The 27,443-nt window shown below is 42.2% G+C and overlaps 3 protein-coding genes across 4 annotated transcripts; 1 reads left to right on the forward strand and 2 right to left on the reverse strand.

Moving 5' to 3' along the window:
• Positions 1 to 589: 589 nt before the first annotated feature.
• On the reverse strand, positions 590 to 8,341 carry hgh1 (HGH1 homolog). Its single transcript, XM_079218404.1, has 10 exons — positions 8,254 to 8,341; positions 5,285 to 5,405; positions 4,748 to 4,886; positions 4,429 to 4,566; positions 4,191 to 4,342; positions 3,568 to 3,668; positions 2,976 to 3,074; positions 2,545 to 2,636; positions 2,346 to 2,468; positions 590 to 1,520 (listed from the first exon to the last, which is right to left on the reverse strand). The coding sequence occupies exons 2-10, from the start codon at positions 5,392 to 5,394 to the stop codon at positions 1,311 to 1,313; spliced, it is 1,164 nt and encodes a 387-aa protein (XP_079074530.1). The 5' UTR covers positions 5,395 to 5,405; positions 8,254 to 8,341; the 3' UTR covers positions 590 to 1,310.
• A 1,406-nt stretch (positions 8,342 to 9,747) lies between these two features.
• On the reverse strand, positions 9,748 to 14,941 carry LOC306736489 (transmembrane protein 263). Its single transcript, XM_079218134.1, has 3 exons — positions 14,616 to 14,941; positions 12,219 to 12,306; positions 9,748 to 11,028 (listed from the first exon to the last, which is right to left on the reverse strand). Exons 1-3 carry the CDS (start codon positions 14,622 to 14,624, stop codon positions 10,742 to 10,744), a joined length of 384 nt encoding a protein of 127 aa, XP_079074260.1. The 5' UTR covers positions 14,625 to 14,941; the 3' UTR covers positions 9,748 to 10,741.
• Positions 14,942 to 17,604: 2,663 nt separating this feature from the next.
• Positions 17,605 to 27,126, forward strand: rbbp5 (retinoblastoma binding protein 5). 2 transcript variants are annotated; one of them, XM_079218949.1, is made up of 14 exons: positions 17,605 to 17,682; positions 19,113 to 19,138; positions 19,275 to 19,447; positions 19,560 to 19,700; positions 19,820 to 19,982; positions 20,227 to 20,336; positions 20,800 to 20,919; positions 21,193 to 21,346; positions 21,478 to 21,549; positions 21,674 to 21,791; positions 22,407 to 22,476; positions 22,626 to 22,861; positions 23,698 to 23,916; positions 26,736 to 27,126. In XM_079218949.1, the coding sequence occupies exons 1-14, from the start codon at positions 17,664 to 17,666 to the stop codon at positions 26,786 to 26,788; spliced, it is 1,674 nt and encodes a 557-aa protein (XP_079075075.1). In that variant the 5' UTR covers positions 17,605 to 17,663; the 3' UTR covers positions 26,789 to 27,126. The 2 variants fall into 2 exon arrangements, with proteins under 2 accessions (XP_079075075.1, XP_079075076.1); XM_079218950.1 differs by having other exon boundaries at positions 23,698 to 23,775.
• The last annotated feature ends 317 nt before the right edge of the window (positions 27,127 to 27,443 follow it).

Genomic DNA, 27,443 nt, shown 5'->3' on the forward strand with positions numbered 1-27,443 from the left:
GGTTTCTAAAGTAGTAACGTGTGTAAATTGCAGTGATCATGAAACTGCAACTGTACATTTTAAAGTATTAAACACATAAAATGAGACTCATTGGTAAACGGAAAATTATAAATGTGCAAGTGGAAACTAAATGTAATGCATGAATTAAATGGAGTACCAGAGAATAACGAACGAACCTCCTTTTTGATTCCACTTTGAAATTAATTCACTCATCAGACCCGGAACAAACGACTGCATTATTAATTAGCAAATCCAATTGTGTTGATAACAACTGCAGCGCTACGCTAGACCTCATGCATAGAGATAAATAATAACAGAACGGTGAGTTCAGACTCTTAGGATCATGTAATAGCACCGCGGATCATCTCCTCAATACGGCAACAGCTGCAAACTCTTATTTTACTTGATGAGCGATAATACGAGAGATAATATTCTCTTCATTGTGACACCAGAATATATTAAGACAAGTCAGCGAACACGGATGTAACGGACATCAGCAGCCGTTTTATAACAATATTCACGTGTTTTTAAAGGTGTTTCTTTCCTTTCAGTCCTAAAATAAGTCACACAACACTCATTAAAATAACCTCACAGAACTTTATTTAAAATACTAGATCTGACGTCAGTTTGAAACGAGGCGGCAGACGTTTGGAATATTTCTATTTGAGGGAAAGTTTCAATAAAGAGCTGGAATATGAAACATAAAACAATGCAGTCAGACCTCAAACAAGTGTTTTTATTAAGAGTGCTAAGGAGTGAACAACTCCAGAGAGTGAGCTCTCCGTCAGCCTGTAATAAATTTTTCATTCATGATCTTTTAATAAAAATAATAATAAAATCAGGAAATGCTGTGAATGAGTCAGTTTTAAGTTGTTGGAATTCATCTGATGTCAGATACATCTCTACTTTTTAGTTTCCCCCCTTCGTGGTATTTGACACAGGAGGAAAACAACAACAACAACCTTGAACATCAGTAAACTTCCGCAGATGATGATGATGATGATGATGATGAAATTGACGATGAAGCACGGAGATGATCCCTCGCGCTCTAAACTTTATTTCAGGCTTCAACTGCGAGATCAATTTAATAATCCCTCACTGACGCAGCCCGTGAGACAGGAAACTCTCCTCTTCTTCTCAACCTCAGCAGTGATGTCACTGATGATGTCACTTCCTCTGCGCCACAGAGCCGCGTGGCTCTTTCTGTCTCTTTGTCGTCATGTCTGAATAATAAACATTGAACTGTCCCAATGACAAAAAGCCTTCACTTCAAACGGATGCAGCAGATGATGGAGGCCTAAAAACCGGCTTTACCGTATCAGTCCACTCTCCTGTTCTTTGTCTGTCTCCTCTGCATCCCTCTTCTTCTTCCTCTCCTCCTCCTCTTCCTCCTGTCTCATCTTCTCAAGCTCCTGGTGTTCTCTGGCGTCCGCGTCCTTCAGTTTCACCTCCACGTCCTCAGGAATGTCGACCTCCATCAGGTTCTCCATCCCCTGCTCCGGCTCGTCTCCTATCAGCACCTGCAGGGATGACGTGAGCATACAGGGGCCACTTTATTAGGTACACCTAGTTTAAAGCTACCATGAGGATCTGTTCAGTTACGGCTGACTTGTTGCTCTCCCTGTTGTGTTTTTCGTTCCTGATTCACAACGTCGTCAGGCGGAAAAGTCAAATAATCTGTTCCGTCTGATTTAAGGATAAAAGCCATCAGAGGGAGGTCTTCATTAATTAATTAAATCATTCACAAAACAGGTCATGGTTGAATTATTCTGTTAATTGTGTTTGGATTAAATAAAATGTTGTCATATTGCATTTATATCCATATTTGTCCAAAATGTAATTATTTCTTTATTTTATCTTGTTAGACATTTGCGGGAAATTGTCATAATTAATGTATTCATTATCTAGTTTTGGCAAAAATCTTTTTAGTGAGGTCACAGTGACCTTTCACCACTAAATCTTAGCGTTTAGGTGGACGTTCACGCCAAATTTGCAGAAATTCCTTCCAAGGCGTTCCTGAGATCTCAGACAAGAGATCTCAGAATCATAATGAAATATAATAAAACATAAAAACAACAGCTGTGTTTCTGTTTTAAGTTAAAAAGCAGCAGCACAAAGCACATAAATGATCTGGTCTGTGTTTTTAATGTATTAGATTGACAGCAGCGCAAAAGGAGAACACAGTATGATTAGATTTATTATATTTTATCTTATTATCAAGCAAAAAAACTACTCGTTAGCCGTTGTTCGGCCGTCACAGTCAAAGCACAAAGAGTAACAAGAGCTTCGTCTTTCTTTGGCGTGGATCATCACTAGTTTAGTTAGACAGGATCAAGTCGTTCTACCTCGACCAGCTTCTCACAGGCTGCAGTGACGTGGACGTCCTTCTCCCAGTTGTGGAACTCTCTCATGATTGGATAAACCTTCTTGGCCGCCATTATGTCCCGGCCGGCTCTGGTGGCCGTCAGCTGCAGAACAGACAAAGTGTGCAGCATGAAAAACATGCTTCTGTGTGTGTGTGTGTGTTTATTTAACGTGTCGTACCAGTAGGAGTGTTTCCAGCAGCATCTTCCTGATGTCGGGGTCGTCTTCTCTCTTCTTGTCGTCGGGGAGGTACTGCAGGTCCACAGGCAGACCTGAACATAACACATCAACGTCTGTTAGCCACAGCCGGCGTGTCCCAATGAAATACCTCCCACTCAGCCCCACGCCCATTGGTTCCTACTATAGTATAGATTTCACTGTGGAAGTAAACTACAGTGTGTGTGTGAGAGGCTCTTTGACGTGTGCTTAATAGTTTCTCTACAACAATAGAGCTCTAAGACACAGCGGGAGAAGAAACATTGGGGTTTGATACCAAGGTAACACTCGTCAGAAGATGGTTCGGCTCTTTTCAGGGTATTTCTAAATAGAGAGAACGTCACCAGAGGAGTCGTCTAAAACACGACACGCTGAATTGACTTTTACAAACACACCTTCGTTCTCTTCCTCCGTCAGCTCCTCGGGGCCGGCCAGCGGCAACAGGAGGAACGGCAGGACGTCCACGGCGTCGCTGAGCAACCACTCATGATGGGCTGCAGAGGGAGGAGAGGTCACGTTGGACCGGTGGACCAATGGGAGGACAAGACAAAGACGCTGCCGACACCTGGCGGAGAATCTCTCTCTTCTTTCGGTGTAATTAATATCATTTTAGGATTCAGTATGAGGCTTAAATTTATCTCTTTAATTTATCTGATTTCAGAAAAGAGGGGAAAAAATGAGTTCCTTTATTTAGGATATGAATCATTGTTTTTCTTGAAGCCACTCCTTCAACAATTCATATGGAAATGATTCAATAGGAACAATTTACCAACCTGGTTATGAATCTAGTCATTATGGATCGACCATTCTGTCTGTCAGATACGGACAGAAATGACGTCTTAAAGAGACGGACGCGTTTACACACTCTACATCCGATAAGAAGGCTTCGTATTTTAAGGCCGTCTCGAGCGCTTCTTGGATGCATTTGAAACGTTTTCACGTCACACGGCTGTCCGATCGGTGGCGTGAATGAAGTGTGTGTCTCACCGTGGTCGAAGCAACAGTTGCGCAGCGTCCCTACGACTCCGCCTCTCCTCACCACCGACGCCTTGTACTGCGTGAAGGGAAACAACCTCTGGATTACACACCTGCAACACACACACACACACACACAGAAGTAAGTACAACACGCTGCAGCAGCAAATGAGGTCAATGTCTAGACTTCAGTTGACTCAACTGTGAATATTTGGGTTGTATTTCTTCAGAATGACCCTTAAACCAAATAATACGACCGATTTAGACTCATGCCCTCCGATTAAAGCAGCATGTCGACAGCTGCAGTCCACACATGATGCGTTCAGGCACATTATTTAGTGTGGGTCAACCAATAACCCCTGCAGTTACCGATGTACAAATGTGAAGAGGAAGAATAATAGACTTGAAGCAGAACATATGCTTTGTTTTTTGATGCATGGTTCAGATCAGCTCATATTTGTCCGAGCTTGTGGAAGTAATGAATCTCCTCTTTCTTAAATTCTTACTGGCGCTGTATAGATAAAGAAATGCCCACTTTTTACACATCTTGCAAAAACATCAGTTCTGAAAAATTCCCTAAACTGGGCGAGGCAGATCTCCCCTCTGTGTAAACGCCAGTTCCTGCAATCAGTCACCTGTCCTTGTCCAGCATGAAGGTTCTGGCCTCGGGCAGCTGCGTCAGGTTGGACAGCAGCGGACTCAGATAGTGGAGCTTTGCCTTCTTGTTGTAGCCTTCGGTGCAGAAGATGTCCACCAGCTGAACCAGACCCACCTCCTCCTGGAGGACCTGAAACAGCGAGGAAAACGCGGAATCAGCAACGCTCTGATGACCCGAGAGGCTTCGTGGACCTGCATGGCATCGGCGGGACTCACCTTGAACACGGTCTTGCAGGTCTTGACGAGGCGGGTCAGGTTGGACAGGATGGTGCAGATCTGATCAGAGAGCATGTACTCTGGATCCAGAAGCCTCTTCAACAACACTGGAAGAACTTTGACCTCGGCCACTAAAACCTGCATGAGACGCAACCAAGAACAACTGTTTGTCTTCAAAGAAGGCGTAAACACTGAAGTCACAACATCTCTGAAGGCTGAACGTCATCACAACGGCCTCTCTGGGACAGTCGAGCTAATAATTCATCGTTAAAAACTGTAAATTAAGACGTGATTCTGCTGATCGAGCAGGACGGCTCACCTGGTGCAGAGTCTCGTCAGCTGACAGGTTGATGAGGATGTGGTAACAGTCCTTCACGATAGCAATGGAGGGGTCAGACGTCAGAGCAAACAGAGCAACCAGAAGGTCTGGTTTAGAGCGGAGGAAGCGGCAACCGTCCCTGAAAACAAACAAACACCAAAAGAAAATACAGTCACTGGAAATTTGCTGCACGAGAAATCACACACATGAAACAGTTTATTTTATATAGTCAGCGTAGTCGCGCTTTAATTGATGATTTGATTGATATCTGCGTTAGAATGCTGCACCGTATGACCTTAAGATGTGATGATAATGTGGTGAACAGGTCTGTGGTCATGTTGAGGTGGTATTATAGCAGTTTATTTATCTGACATGGGCCGATAGCATATGATGAATTGACTAACTAATGAATATCTCTATCTTACCTCAGTGTGTTTGACTATTTGTGCTTTTCACCCACCCAAAAAATGCCACAATTAAGTTTTTTTTATATAAATAATGCTCAGTAATGTGGATATAATGACATCATCATCGTACCGGTTTCCAGACATTCCCAGGATGTACTCGGTGGTGTGACCTTTGGCATCCGGCCGCATGTCGGGGCTCAAGAAGCTGAGCAGCTCTGCAGCCTCAGCATCACTCGACATCTTCCAGCAGTCTGATGAACAGCAAGCAAACCACACACACATTTACTAATGAAAGGAAACATTATATGTTTAAGATACATGTATCAGAATCAGAATCCGTTTATTGCCAGGAATGTTTACACAAACGAGGAATTTTGCAGTAAGGCCGAGCACCTCGTTGTGGCACCGGCACCCAGTGGCAAGCGTGCGGCAGCGTCGGCCAGCCGCCGAGTCTGCGACGTGTCTGCGGCGACTCGCCGGCGACTGCGACGTGTCTGCGGCGACTCGCCGGCGACTGCGACGTGTCTGCGGCGACTCGCCGGCGACTGCGACGTGTCTGCGCAGGCGTGCCGAGTTTGCGGCGTGTCTGCGACGTGTCGCCGTTCAACAGCGGCAAGCGAGCGTCACTCGCCGGGAAGCTGACAAGCTGAGTGGGTGGAGCCACATTTTCAACAGGTCAGCGGCCGTAAATCAGTTTTATGATCATAGAATGGCGGAGCTGCTGGTTTTTGGTATAAATAAATAAATAAATAGATAGATAGATAGATAGATAGATAGTGTGAGTTTTTTTATGTGTGTTAAATAAATAATAATCACTTCATAATATATTACACTTATATACCATAATATGTATAATGTACCCACCTTTTTTTAATAAAAAAAAAAACACATATATTTTACCATGTTATGTCATACTGTTATACAACCATTATGAGACTACTTTGAGGAGACGGCACTGTTGGTCTAAGCTAAACACTGGAATAATCTTTCCACCAGGTAAACCTGAACATGCACACCTCTCTTGGAGTGACAGCGCTCAGAGAGGTGCCAGTAGTTGTCAGACAACGGCAGCCATGGTTTACATGGACCGTGGTTATATCTGGATCCTGGTCCGGGCCAACACCTACTGCTATTAACGTTGTTATTATTACTTGTTATTTATTACTATTAGCATTGGAAATACACGTACTGTTTCTATTATCATTATTATTCTACTATATCCACTGCTGCTGGTATTTTCGGTAGTTGTAACTTTTTCATCATGCCTACTAGTTATTATATTAATCATTTCTGTCATATTCATTGAATGAACAGAATTGTTCATTCTGTACACATGACATCTGTTGTACCCTACATAAATAGCCTGCGTGCCAAATGTCATTTCCTACTTAATTGTGTTACATAAAAGTAGGTGTCCTGTCATGCAAGTCATCACTGAAGAGCGTGTGATTATGACATAGTTAGTAGAACAACATATAAAAAAAGTTTGTGGACGGGAAGCAAACAGGTTTTGACCGTGGTCGTGTCGATGGTTCGTGTCAAGACTTCGTCTTGTCTTATCCTGTCATGTGGTATCCTGTGTTGTTCTGTCACCAAGCATGCAAGATGAATTGGATACAAGTAGATTCAACATTGCTGATTTGATGCTATGGTGTCATGGTGCAATGGAATATGTATCAACAGATCGAAAGAGACACCAGAGAACGGGACAGGGATTTGTTGAACACGTGTCCGAACAAGTTCTCCCCCGTTCGCCCCCAGTGGCTGTAAGATAACATTGGATTTTTGTTAAAGTCACTACTATGTATTGATTGTTTTATAGCCTACGTTGTATATGTTGCTACACAAATACTACTACACGAATACACAGCAGGCTACAATATTTTGTGTGTTTTTATTATCATCACACTATTACTATACAGCGATTGTAAGCTATTATATTGTGTACGGAATTCGATTCTTCTCTCCTCTTCACTCCAACCGCCTCCACACTTCTTCCGTTTTATGTTAACACACTAAATGCGTGTTATCATATGTAGTGACCCGTTGCCTATCAAAAAAAGGCCACTACATTGCTGTTTGCTCAGTTTAGAGATGCGTACAATTAACGATGTGGAGACGTTCTCTGTCATAATCCATTTTACTAAACCGTAGACTAAAATAAATCATAATGTTTATTATCACAGGTTATCATGAGTTATCACACATTCAAAAACGGTTTGCTCTTGCCATTACAGCAATACCTGTCCTACTGATCCTCCTGATTATATTTACCTTTTGCCTAATTGACAACAGCCCTACGCCCCAAGTGGTGTAAGGTTAAACAAAATGAAATAATCTATCTATCTGTACACTTAGGATTGACAAAAGAAAAAAACCCGCTGCTCCTCCATTCTATGATCCTAAAACTGATTAACGGCAGATGACCTGTTGGAAATTTGGCTCCACCCACTCAGCTTGTCAGCTTTTGATCGCAGTGATCGCACTCGCTGTCTCTCGAATTTTGCTCGGCGGAAGGTGCATACATTAGACATAAAACGTGAATAGAGACAAACAACAATCAACGACAACAACAGTGCAATGATATTTAAATCAAGTATAAGATAAAGTGCTCAGACAAACAGATAACGTCAATGTGTGTATGTTAAAGGGACGTGTGTTAAAGTTAAAGTGTATGTTAAGTGGCATGATGTTTTTCCATCATTGTTGCTGACTGTCACGAAAAAATATGTATCTGCTTTTTAATCATAACATAAAAATGTCTTAATATCAACATGAATAAAAAGAAGTTACACAATTGGTGGAAAAGTGTTTTTGTTGTGTTTTTCACTGTTGTGTTGTTGTGATTTTATACTGCAGACATTGTGATATTATATATAGTATATATTATAATAAAGTCTCTGATTATTAGGCCTGACGTTACGTCCAGGCTGCTGTTTACTTTAGTAAATACGTGTGTTGCCATGTTGGATACATACATTAATTACTAAGAACATTATTTAAAGTTTCCACGAAAGGAAGATTTGACAAAGTCCTGCGTTGAATGACATTTATGTGTCTGTTTACATCAAAACACCCACCCGAAATAAAATATCTTACCTTTAACGAACTATAAGACTTATCCACTTTTCATTTCACGTTTCACAGCTTTAATATTTATCTCCTAACATTAAACAACACGCGTACAGGATACATGTGGAGCCCCCAGAGAAAATACCTCAGACTTCCGGGTTTTCTTCCTCGTCGCCTCATTTTCCAGCAGGTCAAACAGCGCTGGCGGGACGCCACCGCCCTCTAGTGGTGGCACGTGGCGGTGAGCCACGCACAGCTGGATCTGGTTGGAGCTGGATAACGTCCCAAAACTGACTTGAGGACATTTTGTTCCTTCTGAATGACACAGAAACAAACACAGTGAACGTATATTATTGCTATTTTTAAAGTTATAAATTAAATTAAAATTGTGTTTACATACTTAAACCCAATAAAACATATTCATATTCTGAAACATAACAGTTTGAATCTCTCAATCTCTTTGTGCACACGTGAATGTTTAACGATTACCACAAGTTTATTTGGTATTCATTAAGAAACATTTTCAAGGGCTTGCTGATCACTCTTTTACCTCTGTGTGTTTTTTTATTTAGTATTTTGCTTGATTGAAAGTATTGTATATTGGTACACGTCTCTATTTTGCAGCCTCAGTATTTAACAATTGTGTGTTGGTCAGTTATTGTAAAACTGGGCTTAAATTGACCGGAGAGTTGCTGCAACCAGCAATCACAACTTGGCATCTCTCACATTCTCTGAAGACAGAATCCACCCAAAATAATCTACCAGAGGTCAACAGAAGCTCATAGAATGAAACATGGGAGATGAACACTAAATATCATCACTTGGCTTTTCTTTCAACCGTTTTTAAGACTGAATTTATACCATTAATAGCGTCAATAACTGATGCAAAGTAACTTCAGTCACACTTCCTGTTGGACTCAGAATGTGATGAAACACCGACCGCAGCTTTATCTTCACCGCACAGACTCCGATATGAATCTTCTCATCCGGCCCTCAAACACAACGCAAAGATGCACATTTACAAACATGTACAAGTATTGCTTTAAATAAGACGAGTAAAAAGTAAAAACAATGTGTATTATTTATTATTAAAAAGGCACCTCGAGGTGTGCTTTTTTACCATTATATACATCATGGAGGTTTTTGTTTGTGAGGCGACATGATGAACATCCAGCCACTTCTTCTTCTTCTTCTTCTTCTGATTGACAGCTGGTAGATCTCAAAGGCAGTGAAGAAGAAGACAAAAAACACACATGCTGAATTTGACTCACTATAATCAAGTTTTTTTTAGACTTCAAGGACACCCAATTTTGCATTTTTGTGAGAAACACTGCAGTTAAACTTGCAGTTCACAAGTAAACTGGTAATTTACACTCAAAGACAAACTGTGTCGAGAAATGATGGAAAGAAGCTCCTAAACAATGCTGATTAAAAATACTAAAATCTTATTTGAAATTGATTTATGAGAAATTCCACACTTCTGTTTGATTGTAAGGAAACTTCACACGGACGTCTTTATACTTCAAAACTACTTTATTGATATATTGGGGAAACAAAACACATACAAGACATTCACATACTTGAGTCCCGTCAGCAACCGCTCCCATTCACGGCAAAATGTTGCATTGAAATGCTGATATTGCATATAAACGTTCGCGAATGGCGCCTTCCGATTAAAAAAGGTACAGCTCAACCTTCACTGAATCGAGCAGCTCAGACAACATCGGGAACTTTTCCTCTCAAACAACCGTCGATGGATCAAATGCTGCTGAATGTTTCTTTGAATCTTCAGAAAACAAAAGTAAACTTTTAAAAGGTCCAGCGCAGCGTTTTTTGACGTCTCACACATACTGAAAACAAAACATTTCAACAATAATATAGCTGTGGAAAAGACCTGAGCCCAGTATTTGTGATTGTGTCTCCAAGACATTTCAGAGAAGTGTTCCCAACGTGCAGCGCCGAGGCTGCTGGGTAAGAAGAAGAGAAGAAGAACAAGAACGCCCCGGGGCTCATCCAAAGGTTTAAAGTAGGTCAGTAGACGCAGAAACATTTGTATTTTTCCTCAAAACACACTATTCTTGTTTGTCGCACACATTTCAATACCTTTGAGAAAGAAAAAGAGTTAAAACAGCACTTTAATTCTGAAACAAGTCACTAAATATGCGCGGTTTAAAGACTGAAGAGAAGAAAGCGGAGCGCCTCAGTCTGGGTTGTAAACAGATAAACAATATTCATCCCGGGTCATGTGACCCGCCTGGAGCCGGATGTTCACTTCCAGACGTATGAAATCCCCGCAAGTCAGATGACGAACTTATTATGAAGCGTTTTATGAACGTAGTGTGTTTGCGTCAAAGTCTGGATCTCTGATTGGTGACGAGACTCGCGGGTTGGAGACCGAGAATAGGCGTCAGAAGGCACTGTGTAGCGTTTTGATTGGCAGGCAGAGGTCAGCTGGCCGCCTCTCCTTGTTGGTCCATCATCATCATCATCCTCCTCCTCCTCTTCCTCCTCCTCTTCACTCAGCCTTGTCTTTCCTCTTGGCCGTGAACGGGACTTTGCTGGCGACCGTCGAGCCCACCGAGGAGACGCCGCCGGCCACGGCAGAGGCGCCGCCCTTCACGAGCCCCACGCCCATCATGGGCACCGTGGTTACGGCCGACTTGGTGATCTCCAGGCTCTTGCCGCCGACCCAGACCACGCCGCCCACCGCGGCGCCCACCACCCCCTTGGTGACGTTGAAGAGGCCGCCGCCCACCCGCCACATCATGCTGGGAGCAGCCACCACGTGGTCCTTCCCGGAGTCTGAGGACAAATCAAACATACGTGAAGCATCAATAGAACAAACAAATAAAACTATTCATGAGACCCATGTTGCTTCAATTGTCCAAACGAACCAATAGAAACTATGCCGTTTAGTTCCTGTACACTCTACTACTTAAAGTGACTACAAGGAACTTCTCATTGTGTTGATTCTGGCGGCCCCTGTGGACGAAAGTGGTATTGTTTAACGTCTGCTGTCAACTCCAGATAAAGCTTTTTGAAAGTCCATCCCAACAAGGATTCCCCGCAGCTCGCCGCTGGTGTGATGTGTCGAGTTTAACGAGACTCGCGCAAGCGGCTAGCGACGTTAGCGCCTCCGTGAGGCCGAACTGAGGCCCTGCGGTTTGAGCTAACATGTTAGCGACATGCTGATGTTCAGCAGGTATCATGTTTGGTTTTCTCTGCTCACCGTCCTCGTTTAGCCTGTTAGCTTGCTGACATTGGCTCATTTATTAGCACTAAAAACCACAAAGCACAGCCGAGGCCGATGGGTAATGTCATTAGTTCTGCCGCGATTTGGACATAAACAAAAGTAAAAGGACGCATTAAATACTGGACCTGATAAAAAGTAAAGAAAATACAGTAAATATTAGATCATTACATCGTCTGGGAAGTATAAATGTGTGTTCAACTGGATCTTACTGTTGAAATATTTCAATTGCTAACGGCATTTTCTTCTTTTTTGACCCGAGTAAATAAAAACACACGATTGGAGCGATGAAAAAAGTTAAGAAAAGCTCAAGTTTAAAGTGTCGGATGTCAGTTTGGGATCTTGGCTTGTAGCTTTGAAGCTCCTAGCGTGAACCAGCTTGTAGGATTCATCCTCTGGGAACCACGAAGGTACCAAACTTCATCGCTTAGGATATTTCCATCTGGATCAGTTGATTTTTTTTTTTTGATTTTGGGGGTGTTATTGGTGCGATAACATCTCACCCGGAGGGCAAACTGCCAAAACAGAACAACAGAGATGTTTACCGTCGAGCAGCAGGAGACCAAACTGGTGCAAAGTATCTCGGCGACACAAATAGCCGCTCTTACACAAACAGGCAAACTCCCCTCGGAAAACCAACGCTTTCTGAAATAGCAGCGGGCAACAAGCGAGCACGGGTTGCACCATATTCCCCCGCTGATGTCTGAGCGCTTAGCAGCACCCTCGGGAGCTCGCCGCTTACCCTCTGCAGGCTCGGCGTCGACGGGCTCGGCCTCGTCCGGGGCCATGCTCGTCCCCGGCTGCGGCTCCACGGTCACGCTGTTCACATTCTGGAAAACACAGGGAAGAAAAAGTGTTTTTAGTCTGAATAAAGTCAACTTTCACAGCATTTCTCTGCCTTTAATACATTCAGTACATGCTTAAATATGTGAAGTCTGACATCAAATATCGTTTTCATAATCTTCTTTCAACCACAACTTTTGTAAATTTTGCATTTCATTAATTTAGACGTCTAAAAAGGGAGCTTCTTTAAGCACCTATATAGGGTGAGGCGGACCCGAAACTACTTTTTTTGCTGTGTTTAAATCTTTATTTACTCTTAACCAGTAACATATATACTAATATGTACACATCTGAACAAAAGCTCACATTGCCTTTATTATAACACCAAAATTATTCAAATAGCCCTTGTGGTTGCAGAGATACACCCTTTTTAGTTTGGGTAAGTTATTTCGAGCAGAATCCTAAAAAGATACCTCTGTTTTTAAAAGGTTAAATAACCCTGATGATGTCAGAGTGATGTCATCAGGGTTATGTCCCCTTAAACTCATTCCTAATAATCGCCTTACAAACTGGAGGTGTGGAAGACGTTGGGCGTTTATTGGCAGGAAGGGTCTCGTGAAAGATGCTGTCCAGCTGCATTGTGGGAAATGTAGGATCCAGTGTTTTTGGAGCACAACTCTTTATATTGTGAATCCTCCAACTTTTTACAAATGCCATGTACTAAAAGGCCGAATGTCGATTTAACGTTTGACGACGGCGGTGTAAAGAAACATGTTTATAAAGTAAGAAGAAAAGCTCAACTCTGGGCATCTGTACGCGGAAATAACACAAAACTAAACAGATACATCTAAGTCCAAATTTAGAAAAACGATGCTCCTTTTTCTACAGTCGTTATGGAGAAACAGAATTTAAAAGGAGCTAGAAAAGGAGCTAACAGCTAACGGAATGAGGCTCCATTGAGTTTCATTACGGTGTGTTCAAGCTCCATTCAGTAAAAATGAGTTTTGGACAAGTGTAAATTATAACATTGATGTGTTAAAATGTGATGATGTAAAATGTTGTTCGTGGTGAAAAGCGGCAGTAACGTGAGTAAAAAGGACTTATAGCTTTGTTTTTTTTAACCGTGGCATCGAATTGAGGATCAAGAATCACCTAAACTAATCTGTACTGAAACTAAAGCGTCGAATTCGCACGACACTGGAACCAAAACGTGGAAAAAACAACATGACTTATTGGATGTCACTTTAGTAAATGTATGCACAGTCTGAATAAACCGCTGTGTGTTCAAGTCCGAAACATAAAATACAGAAATATCACACTGGATTTTTTTAGATTATATCTATCTATCTATCTATCTATCTATCTATCTATATTAAAAAAAAGGGAATTTCAAGCCCTGACATTCAGTGCAAGAACATCCATTTACTTCATGGATGACAGATACAAAGAAAACACCCTCAGTCTCGCCAACTGGAGTCACCGTTGCATTTAAACAGGTAATTATCTGAGATACTTTAACGCTGTAAAGATGACGTTGAAACGTGGAAGACCTTTAATTAATTTCAGCCCTATTCATGTGGCCTTTGACCTCTTTATTCTATTAAATAAATAATCTTTTTCACTTCAAGTCACCGAGCATGAGCCTTTTCACTCGTCTTGTTTGATAAAGTATAAGAAGTATTTTTACGGGCAGTAACTCCACTGAACACGAGCAGCAGATCCACCTGGCGGGTCCCTGTGGGTCAGTGGTTCTTCACCTTTATGACCTTTATCACCTTTATGACCTTTATCACCCTTCAGACAAGGCCTCCCTCTCACAGCAAACTGCAGCTGAGCTGTGACGCTTTGATGATGAAATGACACGTAGAGGCTTGAAGCCAACGTGTAAAGAGACTATATCCTAAATATGAACTACCACCCCACCCCCCATTTTCTTCTTCTTGTGACCCACAAAAAAAGGGGCCCAGATCCCAAAGGGTTAAGACCCAGCTCTGCACGTTATTTGATCAATGTTGCCACTGTTGAGCCTGTTTTTCTTTAGCATACGCTTTGGTTCCCAGAGAGGGAAAAGGAGGTGCTTTTATATAAAATGAGAGGTTGAGTAACATGGTCAGGAAGCTGTGACGCCTTCACGGGCTGCAGGACAGAGAGAGACTCTTCAGAGAGGAAGAGGAGGCCACGTTTCAGGGAGGAAGAGGAGCCACCTTTGACGTTAAAAACACCACGTTCAAGTTCCACATCATCACTGCAGCTGAGGAGCGTGGTCACACAGGCCGGGCTGGGTTTACTTAAATAAAACACAGACACACACATTTCCTCATGCTCACACACAATAGGGATACTGGTTAGTTCTTACCTTCACCATTGTTCCCAGTGCTTCTGCCACAAACACACCTGGCAGAGAAACTTGAGACGGCTTCTGTTTCAGCCTCCGAAGCAAACCCTCAAATACTGTGTTTTCTGACCTGCTGCTCTGACTAGTAATGCCTCCTCCTCCTTCTTCTCCTTCTTCTTCTTCTTCTCTCGTTCTTCTTCTTCTTCTTCTTCGTGGTTTTCTGTCACCGCATTAAAAACTAAACTGAAGTCCAAATGAATCCGCTGCTTCCTAACTTCTGCTCTCTCGGTTACAGGCTGAGCTACGCAGCTCTCTTTTCACCCTGCTGGTTCTGCCGACGTGGCGCCTTCAATAGTCACACACACGCGCGCACACACACACACACACACACACACGACAACGCACTGGACTTCCGTTCCGCCCCTTCAAAGTAAAGCTCTTAAAGTAAAGTGTGGTTAGTGGTGGAGGAAGAGTTCAGATAAATCTGTTTTTAAACCTGCGATGTTATATATGTTTTTGTTTTGTTTCTTATTGTTGTGCAATCTCTCTTGTTTATATTGTTGTTTCTTTTATCATTTCTGATTGTACCATGTTAAGTGCCCTTTAAAGCGTGATACAAATACACTGTATTATTATTAAAAGTACTAATACCACACTGTAAAAAAAATACAATTAAAGTCATACATTGAAAATGTAATTTAAAGGTACAGTTCACCCCCTCAAATAAAAATGGCTTCCTGTCACTGCTTTTTATGAATCTAGATTTGTTTTTGTGAGAGTTGCCGATAGTTTTGGAGATATGAGCCGTAAACGTATCTGCCTTCTTTCCAATGTAATTTTACTTTATGGCACTTTTAAAGCACCAAAACAATACATTTGAAAAACTTAACAGCAATGTCTCTTTCCAGAAATCATTAAACAGTTACAGTTTAATCTTTATTTTCATTTTAATAAACACACAAGGTCTTTTAATCAGCCCACTCCACCCGGTTTGAAACAACACGTTGACTGTTCTGTCTGACAACACTTTCGGATGCTTTTTTTCTAATCAATTAATGTTCTGGTGTCGAGAGACAAAAAGCATCTGAAAGCATCTTTGTTTCTGCGAGATGAGAGTGACTTTATTTTTTATAGATGATACGCTTAATGAGATTTAGGTTGGTTTAACTCCCGGGGAAGCGTGTCAGGAGTATCACTCCTTATTCACATCATTGATATTATTTATTTGTCTTGGTTTGTCAATTTAGAATAAGAAAAAAAACATAACTTTGGGGCATAAAGTCAACAAATACTATACAAGGTCCCTCAGAGTTGTTTGGTATGTTCTCTGTAATATTTGTGAATGAGGAGTGAAGGGAAGGGACACTGTCGTCAAAAAGACTATTACAAGGTACAGAGGGAAAGTAGTGCCTCCGATAAAGAAAGAAATGTTGAACAAATCGTATTGATATGAAAATGGAAACATATTGAGACTACAAGACTTCTCTGCCAGTAGAGAAAGAAATTTCTGAGAAAGTTCAGCCAAAGTCTTAATCAGTATTTTTTTATTAAGTCTGCTTTCTAACCAGGAAATAAGTAGATATATATTTTTTTCTATCAGTCGTCTCTTAACGGCCGCTGTTTGATTCCACAGTAAAAGATGCCACCATGGCTGTTTTTATCACCTCAAGCTAATTTGTATTGGGCCTTTATTGTGAAAACAGGAAGTCGCTTGTGTGCGGTTGATGCAGCTCCAAATCCTGATCAAGCACCGGATCCAGCTCTGGACGCTACAACCGGTTGTTTTACTTGTGCGTGTGTGTGTGTGTGTGTGTGTGTGTGTGTGTGTGTGTGTGTGTGTGTGTGTGTGTGTGTACGTGTGTGTGCGTGTGTGTGTGTGTGTGTGTGTAACGACATTAATGTTTCTGATATATGATGTAGATGGAAAGGAAGACTCACGTGTAAACTGGCATGTGCTGCACACACACACACACACACACACACACACACACACACACACACACACACACACGCACACACACACACACACACACACGCACACACATATGGATTTCCATGCAGGCCTGTATAGAGTCACATATAGATCAGGGCCATAAAGTTAAAGATAGTGGAAATAGACAGGGGTCAAGTGCTGCATAGTGATGTTGCAGCTACTTACCTTCACTCAGAATAGAATAGATAATACAATAGAAAGATAAAATGGCACCTGCACCTCACAAACATCACGGCCAGACTGAACCTCTTTAAGGCAGAGTGACAGTAAATATAACGTCACAATGTGTGTGTGTGTGTGTGTGTGTGTGTGTGTGTGTGTGTGTGTGTGTGTGTGTGTGTGTGTGTGTGTGTGTGTGTGTGTGTGTGCTGTTGGGCCTCTATTGACTGCCCCACTGCTGGAAAGAGCATTTCCTCAAGTACTGTACTTTAGTACAAGTTTGATGTACTTGTTTCCATTGTTTGTTACTTTCTACTTCTTCTACTTCTTCTAAATATACTTTTTACTGCAATACATTTATTTTACTGTTCAGATTTCAGTCCCTACCTACCATCTTCTATCTGTTGATACAATCTAATAATATGAATAATATACTCAATAAAACATGAGTTATTATATGTGAACATCCATCTGGTTCATCAAATAAAAGGCAACTCCACAGTGTAAAAATACCTACATTCAAGATCTTAGTAAAACACTATTAGCATCAACATTGACATGAAATACATAGGATTGTTATGCTAAATTAAAGAAACATAAGATACATTTTAATCTAGATGACATTTATTCGTTGATTTATATTTAATATCAATAATCTAAACTAGTAACTGATGTATTCAGATACATGTAGTCGAGTAGAAGGTATTCAAAAATACCTAAAAATTGTGCACCAGTACAATACTTAGGAAAATGTACTTTCTATCATATCTAAACGTTGGTTTCCCCCAGAACAATATATTTTTCTTTTTTGTTCAGGCACATTGGCCGCCGCCTTGTTTGGGGTCCTCACTGGAGGCTCGGCGCCAGTCTCCGCTCCGCGCATCAGAAAGTAAATACGAGTCTTCAGCCGTCCAACAATGAACATAGAGCTGCTCGGTAATTATTTTTTAAATGTCTTTGTTTTAAATGAAGCAGACTATATATTTAAATATATTTATACATTTATCTAAAAGATAGCATTGTGTGCTTGTTGTGGTTAGCATATGACGTTAGCTTAGCTTGTTACCATCAACTGAAACGAGTCAAATACAATCAAATAAATACATTTGTTAGTTAATCCACTCTGCTAGTTTTTAATTTAACGTTATATTTGTTTTTTTTCACTGTATCGGCTGAGTCTGTATTTAACTTTAAACTTAGGTTAAAACAAGGGAGCAACCGTAGCTGCTCGGCTAATGTTAGCCTACTGACAGGGTCTCTCATTGTTATTTTATTTAAATGTTAACTCAGAAAGTACAGACTGTTACCTTCCTTCTTCTTCTTATATTCATCATGTTTATTATTATCATAGTATTATGTATTGCGCCTGTTGATGTGGTGATAAAACCTACAGCTGGTCCTCATGACAACAAGGATGCACGATTCTAAAAAGAAATCAAAAGCCTAATATTTGTTTTATGTGCTAATCTGGTCCAGGTCTGATATGTCTACAATGTTTTGTCTTTATCTACAGCTGGTTTGTAATAATCTGGATGGAGGAAAAGCAGTGAGATTGATTTGATATCTGAGTCAGAAATATAGTATTATGTAAATTAGGACTTTAAACAGTCTGTGTAGTTAACTTTTTAACACTAGTCTAGATTTAACACGTTAAAGTCCTGTTTTATTTTTGAGCTAAGTAGACCTAAATAGTGACACAATAAGACTGTCAGTACGATGTCTGGAACCCGTCTTTCATCTTTAAACATTGAAAGAATAGGGAATCAACAGGGAAATACTGTTTAATTTCTCTAAGTTTTCTCGTTAACCTGCAAAATTAAGGACATCTGCAGACCTTCATCTGAAGGACACGTTTCAAGTTACCTTGTAAATTTGCTGCTTCACCTGATTTGTTAGTGAATTATTTTATGTAAAAATGAGTTAAATGTTTGTTTTTTTCTTGTAAATGTCCACACAGTCCTTTCTTATGAATTACTGGCTCAGACTTTGGATTAAACATCAGGATATCTCTCACTTTTACTCATGGATAATTTCCTGCTTCTTTCTGGTGAATATTCAACTTAATTGTTTAAAGTTTGTAGTTAAAGTGTTGGACATACTCACGTTTTTTTCCTCATGTGTTTGAAATGAATATTTGACTTTTTAATCTCAGATTGGTAAAATGGATCTCTGTAAAAATACATAAACCCTTGACTCTACTGCTATTCCATGTACTCTGCCGCACCACACAGAACATTTGTACCACGTTGAAGTGAATTAGTGAAATTTTGTTTCTGAGTCAACTGGCACTTAAGTACATCCTGTATGAATGTTGCTTTGTCTCGGTAAATGTTTCTTATCACTCTGTCTTTTGATATTTCTCTCAGAGTCCTTCGGGCAGAACTATCCAGAGGTAAGTCACCAGCTCTTCATCTACATCTAAATCATTTAATACACATGCAGTTTCATCTTTTGATTGAGGAAACATTAAGGCTCCTGAACGGATGCAAACTGGCTGTGTTTTTTGTTTTGTGTGTGTATATTATTAGGAGGCAGATGGCACTCTGGACTGTATCAGCATGGCCCTCACCTGCACCTTCAACCGCTGGGGCACCCTGCTGGCCGTGGGCTGCAACGACGGACGCATCGTCATCTGGGACTTCCTCACGCGGGGCATCGCCAAAATCATCAGCGCACACATCCACCCCGTCTGCTCTTTATGGTGAGACACGCATACGGAGATGCACATCCACCAACTGCATGCATACGTCATGTCCGATAACATTTGAGTGATGACTCGATGAATAAATATATATATATTTGTGTGTGCGCAGCTGGAGTCGTGACGGTCACAAGCTGGTGAGTGCCTCCACAGACAACATTGTCTCGCAGTGGGACGTCCTGACGGGAGACTGTGACCAGAGGTTCCGCTTCCCGTCACCGATCCTGAAACTGCAGTGCCACCCGAGAGACATGTGAGTGAGCCGACGGCGCCTGTGTGTGTCCATTATTTCGTCACTTGGACGGTTTAATTGACCTTAAGTTAATACACTTAGCTATGTTGTACAAACAAGAAATGGTGTTTGTGATTTAGGGACAAGGTGCTGGTGTGTCCCATGAAGTCGGCCCCGGTCCTGCTCACTCTGTCGGACTCCAAACACGTCGTCCTGCCTGTTGACGACGACTCGGACCTGAATGTGGTGGCGGCCTTTGACAGGCGGGGGGAGTTCATCTACACTGGCAATGCCAAAGGAAAGGTCAGACTATACCTTATTCACAGGTGCACCTTTCAATCACGTGACTGTACTTCAAGACGGCACGGGTAAATCTGAATTTTATAGAGGGGGAAAAAAAGCAAAAAATGTACACTTGCACTATTATACTGCTGATCAGACGAAATAACGGTTTAATGAATACCAAAACATTTGTGAATTTCTCTCCACTCCACTGCTGTTTTTCTGTTTTCCTTCACCATCTTGTCTCTCTGTCTGTTGTTTGCAGATTCTGGTGTTGAACACAAACACTCAGGAGCTGGTGGCTTCCTTCAGAGTGACAACTGGCACCAGCAACACCACTGCCATCAAATCAATTGAATTTGCACGCAAGGGCAGGTGAGAGGCAACAGGAAGTCTTTGGGTTTCTAGACACACAACACATTGACCATCACGCTCTAGAGGGGCTGCCATTTGATTTCTGAACATTTGCGCAATCGTTGTCAATATTAGAACTGTAATGATCTGTTCACATTCAAAATGTACTTTAAATAAGCGCAGCACGTGGTTTTACGGTAGGGTGCCTTGTTTCCAGCAGGGGGCGCTCTGAGCATTCACTAGCAGCAGGACCGCTTGTCGCACTCAAATGAGATTTTCAGTACAAAGCGACAGCTCTAGGCTCTCAACCATTTGGAGTTCTCTTTGTTCTGTGACACAATCTAACTGATTCAATGTTGATTGAACAACAGATTCGCTTTACAGTTCGTGCACATGATCCGCAGAAGACGGCACTCACTTTTTTGTGGCAAGCAAAGCTCCTCCTGTGCTCACTTTTTGTTCAACTGTCCTGTTTTCTCCGCAGTTGCTTCCTCATAAACACAGCAGACCGGATCATCCGGGTGTACGATGGCAGGGAGATACTGACCTGTGGCCGAGACGGTGAGCCTGAACCCATGCAGAAGCTTCAGGACCTGGTGAACCGGTATGTTGACATATGGGGCTAAACTGCAGCGGTTGAATGGCCGAGCTTTCTTGCAGTTTGACTATAGACAATTCTTCAAGAAGTTGACGCTGCCCGTTGGTTTGTGTTTTGGTTTTGAAGCCTCGAGTTCGGCGATTTCACCATCTTGGATTACTGTTTGTGTAAAAACATGGTCTGAGAAAACAATGTCAAGCTCTTGTATTGCATTGGTGTCTATCTTTTCCCTCTGATCTCCTTTGGTTCATGTCCTCTACCTGTGTTTTCTGTGTTCAGGACTCCGTGGAAGCGCTGCTGTTTCTCTGGCGATGGCGAGTACATCGTGGCCGGCTCAGCCAGGCAGCACGCCCTCTACATCTGGGAGAAGAGCATCGGCAACCTGGTGAAGATCCTCCATGGAACCAGAGGAGAGCTGCTGCTGGATGTTGCTGTAAGGATGTCCAGAACACTGCATTGAGACTTAAACAATGACACTTCAGGTCGATGTATTTTCAGTTATGTGAGACGCTGTGTTGTTGACAATCAGATCACTTACCCATCTCACCTTTGACCTCTCTCCAGTGGCATCCTGTCCGTCCGATTATCGCCTCCATCTCCAGTGGAGTGGTGTCCATCTGGGCTCAGAACCAAGTGGTGTGTAGACCGTGACAATAGAGGCTTGTTGAACCTTGTCACAGAGGGATGATACTCAGAATATAAGATGTAAAGAAAACGTGTAACTGTGTGATCGACCTGCGACTGATTGGTTTGTCTGCAGGAAAACTGGAGCGCTTTTGCTCCAGACTTCAAAGAGCTGGATGAGAATGTGGAGTATGAGGAGCGAGAGTCCGAGTTCGACATCGAGGACGAAGACAAGAGTGAACCCGAGCAGACGGGTCGGTGCCACACGCAACAAACTGATCGTAGAACTCACAAATTATAGGACACGATACTTGTGAAAAGGGAAAGAAATGTAGATACGTTCAAGCGAAGTCTTCATTGTTTGCTGAGCTTGAGGAGTATTTCTCTGTATGACACAATCCACTTAAATACTTCATGATGTGTCCCTTTACATAACTTATTTATAATAAATCTAGATGCTGGGTGGTGAGTATGTAGCGGACTCGAACCAAAAAAATAACTAGCTAAAATGGCAGTAAGCAGGGCTAAATGTATTATCTTTTCAGTGTGCTGTTGGTGTCCCACAATGCAATGCACAGAGGAATGTGGGACTTGTGGACGGCTCCAGATTGTTTTTTTTGCAAGATGCATTTTGTTGTTGCAATCCAAAGTCACACTTCCGTTGATGCATTTCCTGTTAATCCAAAACAGTAAAGTCCCTTAATTTCTTGTACAGCCCCTTCCTGAAAGCGGGTCACACACACATCCTCGCTATCGCGCACATCTGCACTTACCCCATTAGAATGCCACATGACTGGTTTCACTCCAGATGTACTGGTCTTACTGGTTTCATGGGTTCTCTCGGACATTACCTTGTGCTCCCGTTACAGGTGCAGACGCTGCGGAGGACGAGGAGGTGGATGTCACCACTGTCGACCCCATAGTTGCTTTTTGCAGCAGGTGAATAACAGTATGACGACATCAGTGCAAACAAAGTTCCCTCTCTGACCCCGAATCCTCAGAACCTTTTAGTCTCAAGTCTATCAAGAACTAAGAACCAGCTGATTGTGTTCAAGTGTTCCACTACAGTCTGTGTTTGTGTCCGGTAGTGATGAGGAGCTGGAGGACTACAAGGCCCTGCTGTACCTGCCCATCGCGCCCGAGGTGGAGGATCCGGAGGAAAACCCCTTCGGCCCGCCGCCGGACGCCACGGTCCAGACCGCCGCCCCGGAGGATGCGCTGGCCGGAGGCGACAAGAAGCAGCGGCAGCCTTCGTCCGAAGGAGGCCCGACCAAGAAGAAGGCTCGCACCACCACCATCGAGCTGCAGGGGGTCCCCAGTGACGGTGAGTCAGCGCAAAAATAAACACACCCAGACGATGCAATGAGAGTGCTGCAGGCGGGACGTATTTTTGTCGGTCAGTTAGCGTCGCTCTGGTTGTCGAGGACGGAAAGCTAATTTGGATTATTGCAGAAAATAAGCTCTGAAGGAAAACAGCATTAGTGTTGAAAAGAAAGCTCGTAGCAGCAGAGTGGCGCGTGTGAGACGACTGATGCTGCACTGAACTGTTGTGGAAGTTAGGTTTGGGTGATATGTTCAAACAGGCCACGCCCCCTTCTTGTAGTTTCAGTTGGGAGATGTGACTAAGCGTCGACTTCGCTTCGTTCCACAAACGGTTAGCTTTCTTTTGTCTGATAAGTAAACAAAACTAACTAACTAACTAACAAAGGCAAGATTATTTTCTATTATTAGTATTCAAGTTTCTGTCTTTCACCAAAATCTCACACAAAATAAATAAAACTCTACCTTCGTTTGTCTTTCTGCTGTTCCAACATTCCTTCATTCATTCACCGGCTGTGGTTTGGGTGTTGGATGTAAAAACATATCGTTCTTTGGAGGCAGTCCATTAAATTACCCTGAACTTTTTTAAGACGGACCTAAAAACCTTTTTATTCAGGAAGGCATTTTTTTTACCTTGTGTTGATTAATTGTCAGCTATTACTTTGTCTTTTTTTGTAACTTTTTTTATTAGGGGTTGCTTTAACTGTTTTTATTTTGTTTCACTATATATTGGTTCTGTGGCACTCTGAGTTTCTTCTGAAATTTATTATTATTATTATTATTATTATTATTAAATTATTAAAATAAAATGAGAAAGTTCTCTTTATCCCGTCTCCCCAGAGGTGCACCCCCTACTGGGAGTGAAGGGGGACGGCAAGTCCAAGAAGAAGACGGCAGGCCGGCCCAAAGGCTCCAAAGGTAAAGACAAAGACTTCCCCTTCAGGCCCAAGCCCTACAGGGGCGAACGGCCCTCCTTCCCCGTGGAGGCCCTGGGCAACCCAGGAGGAGGAGGAGGAGGAGGAGGGATGAAGGGCAGGGCAGAGGGGGGCCTGGCCACAGGTAAGCACGCCACCGGGAGCTCTGCTCAGTCTGACTGACACCTCGCCACGCGGCCTGTCTCCCTGTACTGCTTCCTCCCAACCCTCACCCCCCCGCCCCTCCCCCCCACACCGCTCACTGACGCAGACCCGCATGATGCAAAGCCACAGTCTGGAGGCAGGAACACACAATCTTCACCGTGCATCAGCCCAGCGTTTCACAAAATGAGATCTCGTCCTGTTATTAGTTCAGACCCTAAAAAACAACGATGAACATCTTTTACTGTTTTTTTTTTTGTTTTGTTTTTTTTAAACGAGAGGAAAGTCACTGTGTAATGAGGAAATGATGAAGTACACAATACGGTGATATGGCCCTAGAATATTCTACATTACAAGATATTTATGGGCTGATATGTATGAGATAATGTTCTGATAGTTTAGATTGTTTGTCTTATTAAACACTGGTTTTGGATTTCATCATGTTAACGAGAAAGTAATGATGAATACATTTGTTTTCAATCTTACAATCTACAAGATAAATGTTTTGTTTTCCACTGTTTAGTTTTCCCCCTTTTCTTTTTCCTGGAAGTAGACGCCCTGCAGTAGCCGAGACGTTTTGATTCAGGTTTCAATACTTGGAATTCTCTCTGAGGAAAAATACCTTGTGTGAACCCATTATTATTATTATTATTATTTTAGCATGTATTAGCTGTGTGTTTGTGTCGCCGCCTCGGATATGTAGAGACAGATAATCCACCCGCACCTGCAGATGTTTCTTCGAGTTCCTTTTAATGCTCAAATTATAGCTCACGGTTCTGCTTGTTGGCTAAATATTATTTAGCAGTACGTGGAGTGACGACTCTGCAGTCTGCTTATCAAGCGTCTCAACCACATGCAGGACGTGTCTACTAAATTAAAACATCGGCACATGATCTGATTACACTGTAGCTGAACTCTTTCACCTCCCAGACTGTGGCTTTAAGACTGCATGACCTCTGCTGACCTCTGAGTGGGCCCGTAGTTGTCAGATGGGCGTTGACGTGGCTGAGGGTGGGATGGTGCGGCTCGTTTCCCCACCTAGCTGGCTAGTCTCCGTCCACTTCCTGCTTGGCCTTTGACCCTCCTGCTCCCACTCCCACCTCGCTGCCCGGGCTTGTCATGTGACATGAACATGTGTGTGTAGCGGCGCTGCTCAGGTCCTGTCTTTTCTATGTGTGTGTGTGTGTGAGAGATATAGAGATGTTTGTGTAGTTGTCAGTATTGATGTGCAGCATATGTCATGTATGAAGGAATAATAGTTTTTTAGGAACAGGACAACATTATTAAAAAATAAGATCCACGCATTGGTCGGTTTGAAATGGACAAATACACGTTAATCAACTGTATGATCGTATCTCAGACGAGATGTTTACTGCTCTAATGTTATGTCTAAAATTCCTCACATAACTTATTTGATCAGTGAAGCCACTTGAGAAACCTGAAGACAGCAAAAAAAAACAAAACAAGCATGTCATTTAAATAATTCTTCAAGGAATAGTTCAACATTTTATTTGCTTTATTTCTGAAAGTGAGATGAGAAGATCGATGTGAATCTGGTACGGAAACAGAAGTGTAAAATGAAAGGTTTGTGAAGTCTCGACTGAGCGGAGCGGCCGGACCAGTCGCTGCAGGTACCATGTATTTTGGGACTTGGCGTCTCACTGGATGGGATTCTTTACATTAGTTTATTGCAGAAAATAAACTCTGTGGCAATAAACGTTTATGATGGTTACACGTTGTGTTCAGCAAGATAATCGTTTTTTTTTTTTTTGAAGGGTCAGTAAAAAACTAAACGATTGCATGGCTTCATTCACCCCCAAGCTAAAGGAGGACTAGCGTTCAGTCGTCTCATTTAGATTGTCAGAAACCATCTTTTTTTTTTAAGACACTTTAAAGCTTCAAAATGTTCACAAGTGGGGTTTTTATTTAAGTATTTTTTATTGTAGAACGAAACGGAAGTGCGAAATGCGAACTCATTTTGTGGCTTTTAGGACTTCAGAGTCGCCAAATGCAACCGGTGAGCACGTGTTTTGGTTTTGGTCCCTGCACGATGGTACCAAACCTGGCAACGTCACTATGGCAACAAGGCTTCATTCAGGAAGCGGCACGCGGCTGTTTGTTTGTCATGAATGTAAACGAACAAAAAGCAATATGTTTATTAGTGAGCTTTACAGATGCCTGCAGGTGGACAGAGCATGGCTAGCTGTTTCCCCCTGCTTCCAGTGTTTATGCTAAGCTAGGCTAACCACGCACACACACACACACACACACACACACACACGACCGATGTCCATCTGAACGTCTCAGAAAGAGGAAAAAGTCTTCTTCCCAAAATGTTGAACTATTCCTTTTTTATATAATCTCCTAAAAGCACCACTATCACTCCAACGACAAAACTATTCAACTTCTCAATGAAACCCAACACTTCCTGCACAGACCTTTCACATTAAAAGCACATTTTGCAGGAATTGTCAAGTTTTATGAATGTAGCTTGACGGTGATTACGAAATTGGCACCGAAGAAGTGATGAGTGTTAATTAGTGAAAACGGCATCTGTTAAAAAGAGAGAGTGTTTTAAGCGGAGTGGTGAGTATCACATCCCTCTGTTCTGTGGAAATGTACATTTTCCTGAATTTATCTTGAGGATTTTTTTTTATTGTCTATAATTAGTTCCCGCTGTCTGGCTGTTATTTGATATTCGACTATTATTCAAACTCATTTAATCGAAGGAGAATATTGTGAAAATTGTGTATTTTTTTTGTTGTTTTTGTCCGTCTGACTAGTTTCTGTGTTCCTCTGCAGGGAGTCTGGTCTCGCAGTCGTACAAACAACACGACATCGGGGGGATGGACTGATCGCCGCCGTGTACATTAGTGAAAGGAGCCGCCGAACGGGCCGAGACAAAGAGACACAAAGCCCGATGTCATAGAACAGACTGTGAGCCAGCAGCCGGTCGGATGCGCTGCTTGTTTCCTCAGAGCGGCGTCACAGGAGAACCTCCTCCTCCCGGATCACCCGACTGGAGCCGGCAAAAAAAGAGATTGTGAGGCGTTTAAAGTCGCCACGGTTAGAAATCACATGTCCTCTTTTTTCTGTAGGATTCATCATGTATAGAAAGAAACGTCCCCGTGCTGGTAGTTCGTGTGTGTGTGTGTGTGTGTGTGTGTGTGTGTGTGTCGTCTGTTCTTGTCGTTTTTATACGTATTAAAACATTTTGATTTGTAAATAACTGTGTGGTTTCTGTGGAAGAAAATATCCCCTCTTTGTGTCGGCATTATGGAAAAAAATACAACGATGATTAACTTTTGAAAACATGTTTAGATGGAGGGTCACTTACAGTTAAAACAAGTTTCAGGACTCAAGCATCCGTTATTCATCAAAACAAGAATACGCTCTTAAAGGTTTAGCTCCCAGTTTGTTCACCAGTTCATTAAGTACTCACCAACTGCAATTAAAATATCCATTGATTGATTAATAGGTAAAATTGACGAGGTGTGTAGAATTACTGCG

Source organism: Taurulus bubalis, assembly GCF_910589615.1.
Source record: "Taurulus bubalis genome assembly, chromosome: 5".
Classification (NCBI taxonomy): domain Eukaryota; kingdom Metazoa; phylum Chordata; class Actinopteri; order Perciformes; family Cottidae; genus Taurulus; species Taurulus bubalis.

Bases quoted from the DNA above. Each gene is read 5' to 3' on its own strand.
- hgh1 (XM_079218404.1), bottom strand. From the start codon at position 5,394: ATGTCGAGTGATGCTGAGGCTGCAGAGCTGCTCAGCTTCTTGAGCCCC. The intron at 4,887-5,284 runs GTACGATGATGA...GTTTGTTTTCAG, and splicing joins CTGGGAATGTCTGGAAACCG to GGACGGTTGCCGCTTCCTCC. The intron at 1,521-2,345 runs GTAGAACGACTT...TCATCCCTGCAG, and splicing joins CCTGTGAGAAGCTGGTCGAG to GTGCTGATAGGAGACGAGCC.
- LOC306736489 (XM_079218134.1), bottom strand. The intron at 11,029-12,218 runs GTAAGCGGCGAG...ATTTGTCCTCAG, and splicing joins CGACGCCGAGCCTGCAGAGG to ACTCCGGGAAGGACCACGTG.
- rbbp5 (XM_079218949.1), top strand. The intron at 19,139-19,274 runs GTAAGTCACCAG...GTATATTATTAG, and splicing joins TCGGGCAGAACTATCCAGAG to GAGGCAGATGGCACTCTGGA. The intron at 21,792-22,406 runs GTCGGTGCCACA...CTCCCGTTACAG, and splicing joins GAGTGAACCCGAGCAGACGG to GTGCAGACGCTGCGGAGGAC.